Source organism: Lissotriton helveticus, chromosome 6 (assembly GCF_964261635.1).
Source record: "Lissotriton helveticus chromosome 6, aLisHel1.1, whole genome shotgun sequence".
NCBI lineage: Eukaryota > Metazoa > Chordata > Amphibia > Caudata > Salamandridae > Lissotriton > Lissotriton helveticus.
The window spans coordinates 1,776,735,124-1,776,748,719 of NC_136067.1; the positions used below are offsets into that span (position 1 = coordinate 1,776,735,124).

At 48.2% G+C, this 13,596-nt stretch overlaps 1 protein-coding gene across 1 annotated transcript in view; it reads left to right on the forward strand.

Annotated features, from left to right (window-relative positions):
* Window positions 1-13,596, forward strand: part of SRBD1 (S1 RNA binding domain 1) — a 781,048-nt gene that overhangs the window by 116,329 nt on the left and 651,123 nt on the right. Inside the window, exon 2 of the mRNA XM_078649673.1 lies at window positions 12,500-12,567. Within this exon, the coding sequence (XP_078505799.1) occupies window positions 12,500-12,567 (68 nt within the window). The remainder of the gene's footprint in view (window positions 1-12,499; window positions 12,568-13,596) is intronic.

Genomic DNA, 13,596 nt, shown 5'->3' on the forward strand with positions numbered 1-13,596 from the left:
CCTTCCAGTGGGAATTCAAGTCTTCTTCACATCTAACTCGAAGTGTGGTCAGTGGTTGTATCGTGTCCCTGCTCAGGGCACCATATAGGCATGTGACTGCTTTAATTGTGCCCCCCCCCCCGCTGCCCACATAGCCGCAAGTTGCGTGTTGTGGGGGTTCAGCTGCCCCAGTCTCCAATGCGCACCAATCACCGCTAGGATCACTGCGTGTAATAAGAAGTGCCCCTGTGGCAGATCATACCCCTCTCTAAAGTTTGAATGGCATGAGCTCCCCACTGTTGTACAAGTCTCCTAGTCTCGTCGCCCCTGACAGCTCCCAGTCCTCGAAGCCCGCCAAGCTGCTCCGCGCGGGAGCACCCTTAATATGGTTATGGTTAAATCAGGAGAATATGGAGATTTGATATGTGTCTTGCTGAGACTTCGTCTTCAACAGCGCCTTGCCACTTGCACTGCATCAGAGTCCCCATCTGTGACTCTGTCTATACCTAGTAGCAGTATCCATAGCATTTCTATACCTGGCGTTAGCGGGTCTACCTCTCGTATCTGGGACTGAAGGTCTCCCACTCATCACTGTAATTGAGCGGCTAGATAATATTGCTCGAAGTGTGGGACTGCTAGTCCACCTTCCGTAGTTGGTCGCTGCATCGTTTTCAGAGCTACTCATCTACGACCTGCGCCCCACAAGAAGGACTTCATTATGGAGCGTAGGGCCATGTGCCATTTCGGGGGAATCCATATTGGGGGTACCATAAAGAAGTATAACGGTCGTGGTAATGCCACCATCTTTAGAAGGGCCACTCTCCCCGCCAAAGGTAGCGGGAGGCCTTCCCAGAATTCCATGTTGGTCTTTAGAGATCTCAGGGCCGTTCCGAAGTTATCCTCAAATATGTCCACTTAGGAATGATATATTTGTACCCCTAACTATTCTAAGCAGCGAGGCTCACGTTTAAGAGTTCCCAGATCAGCTGGGGGAGCTGTGTTGACTGTCAGCGGAAACAGTTTGGATTTTTGCCAGTTAATTTTTAAACGGGACATTTCTCAGAACTCCCCCATCAATGTCTTCGCCCCCGGTAGGTCCTCCTCTTTTTCTGAGGAAGAGCAGGAGATCATCAGCATATGGGCAATGTGATGTGTACTATTCCCCAGGCGAATCCACCTGTATCGTACTCCTGTTCGGGCCAGGAATACCAAAGGCTCCATGGCAAGAGCGAACAGCAGTGGAGAAAGGAGGCATCCTTGCCGGGTCCCCCTCTCAACTACACAGTTCTCTGATATGGTCCGACCTGTTCTGATCCTCGCCACTGGTCTTGTGTATAGCAGCCTTACCCAGTTGGAAAAGCCCTGTCCCATTCCCATTTTATCCAGAACGCCGTATAAAAACTCCCATTCAGGGCTATCAAAAGTCTTCTCCATATCTACAGTAAAGACCACCTCTTTGCCCATCATTTCATGTCCTCTTTTCATAAGTGCCATGAGTCGTCTGACATTAAGAGCAGTATTGCGCCTTGGGATAAATCCCGCCTGATCTTTGTAAATGAGGTCAGTCATTAGCGGTTGGAGCCTTGTGGCTAAGATTTTGCTTAGTACCTCAATATCTGAATTTAGCATTGATACTGGTCTGTAAGCCTTGCAATCAGTGGAACTTTTGCCTGTCTTGAGTAGAGGGACTATCAGTGCTTTCCGGGTGGAGCTCAGGAGATGACCCACCTCCAGAGCCGTTTCATATACCCCCACTAGCTTGGGTGCCAATTTTTCAACATAGGCAGCGTAAAGCTCTATGTGCATCCCATCCGTTTAGGGCGTTTTGCCCCTAGCCAGTCCCTCGATTGCAGCTCTTATTTCCTGTATATCTTTGGGGGCCCCTAGTGCATCTGCCACCTCAGCCTCCAAGGTATTCTCAAATTGTGTGTTCTCCCTGTCTCGACCGGGAACTATATAAACCTCCTGTTTATTTCCTATTTCCTCTTGCCGGTAAATATGTCCTTTGGTATCCCCAATTTCAAGAATCGGAGGGCCCCTTCAGGCCGGGTTAGCCAACCAAGCCAGCACTGTTATGGTTCTGTCCCACTCTGCAAGTGTGCGTTCCATGTACCGTTTATAATCATAGCTACGCAGCTGCTCCTTTTGTTTGGCCACTACCTCCTTGGCATCCAGTAGGGCATGTCCTAATTCTGGACATCCTGGCCTTTGTATCTCCAGTGCCCGCAGTGCCCTATCTGCAAATTCAAGGTCCGCTTAAAGGGAGCGCCTTACTCCCATAGAGGTCGCCATGCATTTGCCCCTGAGCACTACTTTAAATTTGTCCTATTCTGTCAGTTGGGAGTTAGTCGTGTTTGAATTTATATTAAAGTAGTTCATTATACATTCTCTAACTTCCTTAAGGAACACCTGGTCTTCTACAGCCTCAGGTTTGAGGCGCCACGTTGGTATTCTTTGGCGCAGTTGTCTCCACCTCAGGTAAAGGCAGGCTGGATTGTGATCAGACAAAGTGCACGTTAAGTATTCCACGGATTGATTCGGGGTGTGTATGTCTGGGGAACATAAGAACTTATCTAATTGAACATGTAGATCATGTACTGAGGAATGAAAGGAGTAGTCCCTGCCCTCAGGGTTCAGGGGTCTCCAGGAGTCTATTAAGCCCCATCTGTCCTGCTAATCTGTGAATGTCTCTATTTGTTCGGGCATCCCTCAATTGTGGGTGTGATCCGTCCTTCCGAGGGTCAGCTATGCAGTTAAAGTCGCCTCCGATGATTACTGAGTACCCGTGATCCTAGTCAAGAATGTCCCCTGATCTACGTTAGGGCCATATATATTCACAATCGCTATATCTCACCCATCCAGTCGGCCCATCACTGCCAAATACCGGCCAGCTGTATCTATCCTTTCCATAGTACACTGGAACGGGACACCCGCCCTAACCCAAATCAAGACCCCCTAGCAAAGGCGGAGTACGATGTGTAATACAAATGACCTCGCTATCTACTTCAAAGAGCCGCCCCCTCCTTCGCAGACAGGTGGGACTCTTGTTATAGAGCTATATGGACTCACCGTTTGTTTAGAAAGGATAACATTTTATACCGCTTGGACATGGTGTGCATCCCTCTAATGTCCATGAGATTATCTTGTATGATTGGGGACCAACCATTGGTGTAGTGGCAAGTGCAATCGCCAACGGGCCTCGAGGGCCCGCAGCCCCCCGTACTTGCAGGCGAGAGCGCGGTTTAGGCTCTTACCTTTTCAGTGACTGTTCTGCGAGATCTGCAACCCCCATAAACATGAACCAATAACATCCCAAACCTCCTTTCCCCAGGACAAGCGAGCAAACCCTCCTCATCCAAACATTCAAAAACAACACCCAACATTTGAGCATATTGGGTACAGCTGGCCCTCCTCTCATCTGGTGGATCTAACGTTGTGGCCCCACCACCCTCTCACTCAGTGAATAGTTCAATCTGTAAGTGTTCCTATCCAGGGTGTATTCCCACCTGCCTCCACTCGGTTGCAAAAGTTTGTTTGTGGGAATCTTCCCGCCCCTTCCACTCGTCCTTTGTTAATATTTGCGGCTTTTTGGGGGTCAGTCAAATAATCTCATCCGCTGTGGCAGGGGTGCCCACCGGCATGTCTTGACTGGCACCTTCCTTCGTGCTGGTGCTATGGTCTGAGTCTGAATCCCTTGGATCCTCTCTTACAGGAGAAGATGCACCACTGGAACCAGGCGCACTCGGAGACGCCACTGCCGCCATGGCTTGTTCATGTTCCCGCTGCTTTTCGGCTTTGGAAGGGGCTGCTGTAGATATGCCGTGTTCTCCTCGTGATTGGGTGCCCTCTCTTTTCTGCTTCTCTAGAGGGGCACTTCTGGAGGCCTGTTAATCAATCCATTTCCAGGCATCTTGCGGTGAACTAAAAAATAGGGTGCCCAAGATGACCACAATTCTCGGTCTGGCCAGAAAGAGCATTGCATACTGGACTTTCATTTGCCGCAGCTTCTTCTTGACCGCCAAGAATGATGATCTCTGCCGTTGAACATACCTAGAGAAGTCAGGGGGAAATCTGACCGTGCTTTTGTCCACCACCAGGGGCTCCTTCTTACGGGTCTGTGAGAATATATGGTCTCTGTCCTTGTAAAACAAAAGGCGGGCCACCACTGGTCACGGTTGTCCTCCAGCTGGAGGGGGCCTTGCATGCACTCTGTGTGCTCTCTCCAGTGCAAAGTATGGGGACAGGCCATCTGGCACCACCTCCTCCCTGAACCATTTCTCCAGGAATGCCACTATGTCCCTTCCCTCTGGTAGCCCTGTTAGGCGCCCATTGTCGTGGCGGGGCGGGACCTATTTTCAGGGTCTTCGGCCCACATTGTCAGTACCTTGACTTGGACCTCCACCACTCTCAGCCTGCCTGCAGTTGTTTTTACAATCGGTTTTAGGTCCTCAATATCCGTTTCTGTTGTGGTCACTCTGCCAACCTGAGATGGTCGGCTCGTAGGAGGCCCATTTCCTCCCTTACAATATCTATTTTGTTCTCCACAGCCAGCCTCGAGGCAGTTATGACCTGTAGAATGTCTTGGACCATTGGCGTTGTTGGCGCATCATCTTGCACAGCATTAGAGTGCTGAATTGTCCTCTGTGCCCATCGAACTTTGGGCCAGGGGTTCGACCTCCCTCCTCCTGCTTGTTTTCCCCATCCGTTCTCCGGGCTTATCGGGCGGATGTCTCCAAGGCCTCCTTCGGGGCGGTCCGCTCTCAACCAGTATGCAAGGAATCTCGTTGGGGGTGGGGGGAGTGGTCTTGCCTATCCCCCTGAGGTCTACTCTCCCAGTATTTCATGCTGCACCCAATGTCAATTACCCAGTCTCTATGGCCTCACCATGTTCCCAGCTTGATCAGGTGCGCTATCAAGGAAGGATGCTCCCTGCTTGTCCGCCCCCTCTTCCTTCTGATAAGGTGAGGTCTGGGGCCCCCTGTTATTCAAGGCCTTCCGACTGTACCAGCATGCCTGTCCGCATATTGGGCCTTTATGAGAGACCAGCCCGCACCCCAGTCTATCAATCTCGTGGGGGTGCCGCTCTCCTATGGTGTGCTCTAAAATATATGTTGCCCCCAATTCAGTCGCTGGCTCCTGAGGCACACCCCACTTCTCAACAGAGTTCGCGGTCCTCCGCACTGTGTGGTGCCCTTCAAGGATCCTCAGATTCAGTCCATGATGGCCGCTACAACCCGCTCACCAACACTTATGATATCGGCTCCTTCTGCTATAGGCTGTCCGCCTTCATGGATTACTGTGCAGGGCTTCTATCCTCTCTCGGCTGTTTCCCCTCACAGTGTCCTTTCCCGGCTCATAGCTTCCAGGCGTGGTTTTAGCCAATGTGCTCCTGGCCCCGCTCCTTAGCCTGCAGCGAGTCTGGATCCACCGGAGCCCCCCCAGATGCTCATCTCTACCTCCGCATCCACTTCTGGGAGGTCCGGTCGTTGGGGATTCAGCCAGTGTTCTCTCGCCACACTCTTCAGTCTACAGGCCACCGGAATCCGCTGGATCCTCTCAGCCACTCACTGTTACCTCCGCTGCTGTGGGGGTTTGGATGTCGCGGCTGTCTGCCGGGTCTGCTGGGTGTCTTCTAACCACTCCCAGTGCCGAGGGCCTCTCCCGAGGTGCGCGTTCCAATGACCCTCCACAGATTTTGTATCCACTTCTGAGGAGGCTAGTCAGCCCAGTTCTCTGCCTAGGCCGCAGGGCATCTCCTCACAGCCCTCAGCGCTGATGATCCTGCCGCTGATTGTATCTCGAGGGAAGCCCGCTGGAGCTCTGTAGGAGCCAGTCACCAGCAACACTGTCCCTTCCGGAGGTCCCGTTGAAGCGATCCACCTCTGCGGCGGTGCCAATCCTCACATCCTCCTCCTTACATCGACCTGGATTCCTCCGGAGCACTTTACTCCGAGTGCGCCATCATTTTGGGTCCCGGCCGCGAGGCTCTCGCAGCCACGGTTTTCAGATCGCTCTGCTTTCCATGGCTCAAAAAGACGGGTGTTTCGGGTTCGTAGTGTTCTGAGTTATTTAACTCTTAAACAAGTTCTTGCCAACTCATTATTGGAGTGTGAGAACAAAATGATGTTTCTGAATGCTTTTAAATGGTACGAAATTTATATGAAAAGTTACCTTAATGATTAAGTTAACTTTCCATTTTAATTTTCTCCCATTTCAAAATGATGGATTTACAGACACCACGCCTTTTGCTCCCATTAGCCAGTAGATATTGTGCCATATTTATAACTGAAAAATACAGTCCTCTTTTTTCTTGATGGGAGAAATTTACAGTCAAGAAAACTATTTCTATGAAACATTGTCTTAATGTTTTTCTCTACTTTTAATTAAACCAATTACTTCTTAATGTTTTCTGAAGAATGTTTCTTCACTTTAAATTCCTCCCATTTTAACAACTGGCTTTATTTTTCTGTTATAAATATGGCACCTTGTCTACACGTAACTGGGAGCCAGATACCTGGTGTTGGTAAATGTGACCTTTGGAAATTCGATTAAATTTAAATGATGAGTTTTATGGAATCCATATAAACATAAAGTTAACTCTTTAGTTTAATATTTTCCATTTTTAATGTGTTGCCTACACACAGCAGGCATTTTGCTCCCAGTATGTGGTAGACAAAGTGCCATATTTATAACTGAAAAATACAGCCATTATTTTAAGTGGGAGAAATTTAAAGAACAGGAAATTTTTCCATATCACAGACATTCCTGTAGAACATTTTCTGCACTTAAAATTTCTCTCATTCAAAAAAATGATTATATGTTTGTATTATACATGTAAATGGTGCCACATATGACGAAAAAAGTATTCCAGTGCCAAAAGTACATACAACACAAGCTCCCAGTCACCCATACACATTTATCCCATTCATATGCACACATGTTCATACATCCCCAAAGACCACACTCTCACTAATACACCTGCAAGCCCTATACCAGTGCCCCAACACAAAGTAATTAGTTGAAATCCTAGTGTCTGGTTGTATTGACATTAGGCTTAAAGTCAATGGAGCTGGGCGTGAGGGTGTCTGGTAACAACGCGCGAGTTGCTTAGCTTTGGTAGCGTATGATGATTGTCACTGATCAGAATTAGCTTTCACTACAGAAGAGGTTGAAGGCCCCTCAGCTAGAGAGCAACCTACAGTTAAACTTTGTACATTTACCAAGCATATTTCTTTAATTACAATAAAACTCTTATCAACTGCTTGGGCAGTCTATTGTAAGCGCTACGTGCAGACCTTCGCTACCCAGTGTTTCAAAGCCTTAAAGAAGCTCATTGGATTTTCAGTGAACTCTTGGGTCGTACCTGTTTTTTAGGTCTCGACGTCTGCCAATGCGCTTGCGCATTGCAGATGTCAAGATCTATAGTACTTGAAACAAACTCTTTGAACAAGCGGATTGCAAGCGGATTACATGCAGTTCGTGTGATCTATTGAAGCGTGACGCTTCGCAAGTGCACGCTTGGCCTAACATATGCCCGTTCCCTCTCACTCGCTCCCCCGCATCCCCACCCACAAACCAGTCACGTCAAGGAGCGAAGTATAGTCTTTGATAGGTATATAATGCCTCCTAAGTGTAAAAGAGGATGCTTGGCTTGCGTTTAAAATCCAAACCGCAGCCGCGCGAACCTTTGCAATTCTTGGTCCCTAATATCGACCTCCCGGCATAATAACACGGGTTGGCGGACTATACTTTGCTCCTAAATATTTTGGTGAATAGCGTAAGGGCAAGGAGGTGATACATAGTCCGCAGAGGTTACTTTCCACCATTCGATACGGCAGAGTGTTCTTATTTCAGTAGTCTGAGCCTCCTACTTCCAAGACCACGCCCATCACGCCCTTTGACTTATTCGTATCAAGTAGAGCAATTGTGCCTTCTACAACTTGTGGATCTATGAAGCTTTCTCACGTTATTGTGTCACTTAGACGATGAGTTCTCTGGCTTAATTCCTGCAAGAGAGCACAGGCCCTGACGAAGTTACAACAAGTAACGAAACGCGTTGGCTGTGTATGTGTCTTGGGTAGAATTACCTAAATAAAGAAGAAAAGACATTCGGACTACAAGTATTTGTGCAATTCCTTTATGAGTGCGCCTCCCATCTTTTGTTTATAATTTACTGATCGATTTGTGCCTGGGGACAACGGGCACGGGAAGTGTGCTGCACCAACATCACTTTGATTTGAACTAATGTTTTGGTTGTGCTGAACCCTGGTCAGGTTGTCCTGTTCTTTTCGGTTCCTTACTATGACGTATGTGGTTAAACTCTCTCCACCGCGCTGCATAAAGCTCTTCATTGCTGTGAAATAGAGTTCCTTTCTGTTATCTGCCCCAGCTTCTGTCGTGATAGTACTATGATTTGTGCCTCGAGTGTAACCCCTCCCCACAAAGCACTTTAAACCGCTTTGAGCGTGATACGACGTCTATGTTGTGTCGTCCCCATAGGGTCATTTAATTTATTCCGCAGAGGAAAGTTCTTTCAACACTCAACAACATAAACCTCTTTAAAGCTGCCTACGTGACGGGTTGTCCACTCTAGTTCACCACCTCACACGGCATTATTTTTACAAAGTGATGGTCATTTTTCTCTAAGGGAGCATCATAAAATCGCTTTAGCACCAAGATATAAAGTGCTCTGTTCACCGCTGCGATATAAAGTGATTTTCAACTCTCTGCTGTAAGCATATCCCACGTGACGGGGTTGTCCTCTCTAGTTCACCACCTCACACAGCATTATTTTTACAAAGTGATGGTCATTTTTCTCTAAGGGAGCAGCATAAAATCGCTTTAGCACCAAGATATAAAGTGCTCTATTCACCGCTGCGATATAAAGCGATTTTCAACTCTCTGCCGTAAGCATATGGTGACACTTTGCATTATTTAGTTTGGGAGTGGATCACTTCCTCCAGGTAGCAAAAACCGCTCTTTCACAGCGCCTTGGAGTGTTTTTCCTGCATCTGCCGGTATTTTGCCTACGTGGCTTGCTCAGATAGATTCCCTTCTTCCACTGAAGAGCATACCCCGCTTATCGCAGCAGTGTGAAATATTGTTATGTTGCTCTGTCATTTATTCCAAGGATGGATAACCCCACTCCACTCAGCTCCAAAAACCGCTCCATCTCCGCGAGGAAGAGTGGTTTATCGTCTCCACGGTCTCTAGCATCCTTTGTGAGGCTGTATTTGATCATTTATTGTGCTGGAGGCTGACTTTCTCCGCTTAGAGAAGCATAGACCGCTTCATCGCAGCAAGATGGAGTGATTTCCTACCCTCTGCCTCCTGCTTACGGAGGTATCTACCCACGAGCAGATGACGTGCTCTCCACAGCGCTATAAACTGCTTCACCATCGCGATATGGAGTGGTTTTCTATTCGACATTCCACGCTACAAACGAGCTGCAGCTATCGCGTTTACCCTTTCCCGCAAACGCACCTCCTTTCCCGCAGTTTCCCCCTTCGCGTACTTTCCTTCTTTTCCACCTTTTCATGTTTACACGGAACAGCACATGCAACAAATACATTCTAAGAAGGCACGCGGGTCCCAATAGCGCTCGGCCTGGTCCTGCTATTCCCTTCGTTACGATGATGGGCACTTTTCCCATTTGTAGCTAGCCCTGATATGGATACGGATCTCCACCGGCAGATTTAAATGTCTTACATGACAACTTCATCCCTCGCCTGATTTGTTCCTTCCTCCCAACTGCGTAAACGCCACAGCACCACTCAATGCCACAACACCACTCAACGCCACAACGCCACAGCACCACTCAACACCACAGCACCACTCAACACCACAGCACCACTCAACGCCACAGCACCACTCAACGCCACAGCACCACTCAATGCCGCAGCATCACTCAATGCCACAGCATTACTCAGCGCCACAAAATCACTTGGCACCCCTCAACGCCACAGCACCCTTCAATGCCACAGCACCCCTCAATGCCACAGCACCCCTCAACGCAACAGCACCCCTCAACGCCACAGCACCCCTCAACGCCACAGCACCCCTCAATGCCACAGCACCCCTCAACACCCCTCTACGCCACAGCACCCCTCTACGCCACAGCACCCCTCTACGCCACAGCACCCCTCTACGCCACAGCACCCCTCTACGCCACAGCACCCCTCTACGCCACAGCACCACTCTATGCCACAGCACCACTTTATGCCACAGCACCACTCTATGCCACAGCACCACTCAACACCACAGCACCACTCAACGCCACAGCACCACTCAACGCCACAGCACCACTCAACGCCACAACACCACTCAACACCACAGCACCACTCAACACCACAGCACCACTCAACGCCACAGCACCACTCAACGCCACAGCACCACTCAACGCCACAGCATCACTCAACGCCACAGCATCACTCAATGCCACAGCACTCAACGCCACAGCATCACTCAACGCCACAGCATCACTCAACGCCACAGCATCACTCAACGCCACAGCATCACTCAACGCCACAGCATCACTCAACGCCACAGCATCACTCAACGCCACAGCATCACTCAACGCCACAGCATCACTCAACGCCACAGCATCACTCAACGCCACAGCATCACTCAACGCCACAGCATCACTCAACGCCACAGCATCACTCAACGCCACAGCATCACTCAACGCCACAGCATCACTCAACGCCACAGCATCACTCAACGCCACAGCATCACTCAACGCCACAGCACCACTGAACGCCACAGCACCACTGAACGCCACAGCACCACTGAATGCCACAGCACCACTCAACGCCACAGCACCACTCAATGCCGCAGCATCACTCAATGCCACAGCATTACTCAGCGCCACAAAATCACTTGGCACCCCTCAACGCCACAGCACCCTTCAATGCCACAGCACCCCTCAATGCCACAGCACCCCTCAACGCAACAGCACCCCTCAACGCCACAGCACCCCTCAACGCCACAGCACCCCTCAATGCCACAGCACCCCTCAACACCCCTCTACGCCACAGCACCCCTCTACGCCACAGCACCCCTCTACGCCACAGCACCCCTCTACGCCACAGCACCACTCTATGCCACAGCACCACTTTATGCCACAGCACCACTCTATGCCACAGCACCACTCAACACCACAGCACCACTCAATGCCACAGCACCACTCAACGCCACAGCACCACTCAACGCCACAACACCACTCAACACCACAGCACCACTCAACACCACAGCACCACTCAACGCCACAGCACCACTCAACGCCACAGCACCACTCAACGCCACAGCATCACTCAACGCCACAGCATCACTCAATGCCACAGCACTCAACGCCACAGCATCACTCAACGCCACAGCATCACTCAACGCCACAGCATCACTCAACGCCACAGCATCACTCAACGCCACAGCATCACTCAACGCCACAGCATCACTCAACGCCACAGCATCACTCAACGCCACAGCATCACTCAACGCCACAGCATCACTCAACGCCACAGCATCACTCAACGCCACAGCATCACTCAACGCCACAGCATCACTCAACGCCACAGCATCACTCAACGCCACAGCATCACTCAACGCCACAGCACCACTCAACGCCACAGCACCACTGAACGCCACAGCACCACTGAATGCCACAGCATCACTCAGCACCACTGAATGCCACAGCATCACTCAGCACCACTGAAGGCCACAGCATCACTCAGCACCACTGAAGGCCACAGCATCACTCAGCACCACTGAACGCCACAGCATCACTCTGTGCAACCATTCAACAACTGGTTCTAATATGTTCTCTCAATGTTTCAAGCTTTATTACAAATGTCACAAAAAGATGTTAGTATTTCACTGCTGTTCTTGGATTTTCATCACAATAAAATACACTGAACATAATCTTCCCAAAAGTTATTTACAAAACTTTAAGCTATTGCCATTATAAATTACAATAACTTTTATTTAAGTATTAATTATTAAAAAAATAAAAGCCATTGTTATTTGTAATATTAATACATCGAAGTCATGTAAATACAACACATATTGCTTTACAAATGCTATAGGTGTCACGTTTGCGAAAGTTAAAACTATTGGCATTGTAAATGACAAAGCTATTAATTTCGCTACTTTTAAAACCAACACATAAATAAAATATTTGTCATTTACAATACCAATAGCACAAACTTTCCTAATGCGAGACCTATTGCATTGCAAATGCTTGTTTATTTACCTTTTGAGACACAGCAGGAAAGTGTTTGCCAGCGTTGCATATCTGCCTCTCACGTGTGCTGGTCCTGGAGAACTGGTCAAACAGCATCCTAGCTGTGTTTTACTCCTTTTGAAGAGAGAGTACAGTGTCATCAGTGTAGCCGATGTTGAGGAACAATACATTGTTGTCACTTGGATGTGAAAAAAAGATAACTTTGTATTCATTATGTTAATATCAGCATAGTGTATACATTCTGTAACACTTCCGCTCAAAATGTTTTCCTTTATCTTTTAGTGGTGTGAGGCAAGAAGGACAACACGGCGGCCTCTAGATCAGGAAAAAGAAAAGCCATCATACGTTGTGTAAGTTTTTTGATCATTATGTTAAAACTGTTGCTTTTTAATAGTTATGACGGCAGGAGGTGCCTTCATTCTTGCTGTACTCGTTTAAGTGCTAAAGACATAATTGGACCCTGCTTTTAAAGATGTTTTCCTTGCTTGTGCTTATTGATTTCACAAATCTATTGACCTATATACCGTTTGCAGGCTTGTAAGTATTTTCAGTGCTGAGAGGCACCCTAGAATCCCGCTTCTTCTGCAAAATGTACCTTTGCCCCCCAAGAAACGTAGTTAAAATGATTAAACAATTTGCAGCCTTGCCCGCTCCATGCGTTTGTAATTGTGTATTACCTGCTGCTCATTTAGATCCTTTCATTCTTGGATTCCCTTCAGTTTACACTCTGGCTACGAGGAGGGCTGGGCAGATGATTAGCTGGGCAACCTTGAGCCCAAGTATATTGATAACCACGGCTGGACAACAGTTTAATTGGTTATTACTCATCTAACCAGGTTTTCAGCTCAGACAGAAGCACGTTTATTCCTACACACCAAACCGAGGCACACTTGGAAGATGTTGGGAGGATTTCCACTCAAATTGAATGACTCAATCACATAAAAAAGTTGGGAGAACATGATTTTTTTTTTCCTGGGTAAAAAGAGGCAAAAAGTAATGTTTATTCAAACAACTCTGTTGTAACCGCTGATGACCTCTTATTCTGTAAGGGGGTGTCATACATCGAAGGAATCCTACTGATAATTGAAAGTATCAATGTAATACATTTTAATGGGTAAATGTGCACATTGTTCAATAAGGTGGTAGAAGTGATACCGATACTGTGTGTGCAAGCTCATCTGTGCCTGCCTAGCAGACAGTTTTAGGAAACAATAGGAGACTGTTAAGGTAATGCCAATAAGGTAACGCAATACAATCCCTCAAGGCCCATGTACCTCCATTTGTAAAAGTGTTGGTTAGCACTATATCGTAGAAACCTGGAATTATTAGCAATAGCTCTCATGAAAAGTAGGGAACTGTAGGAAAGTGCCCCTTTTTGC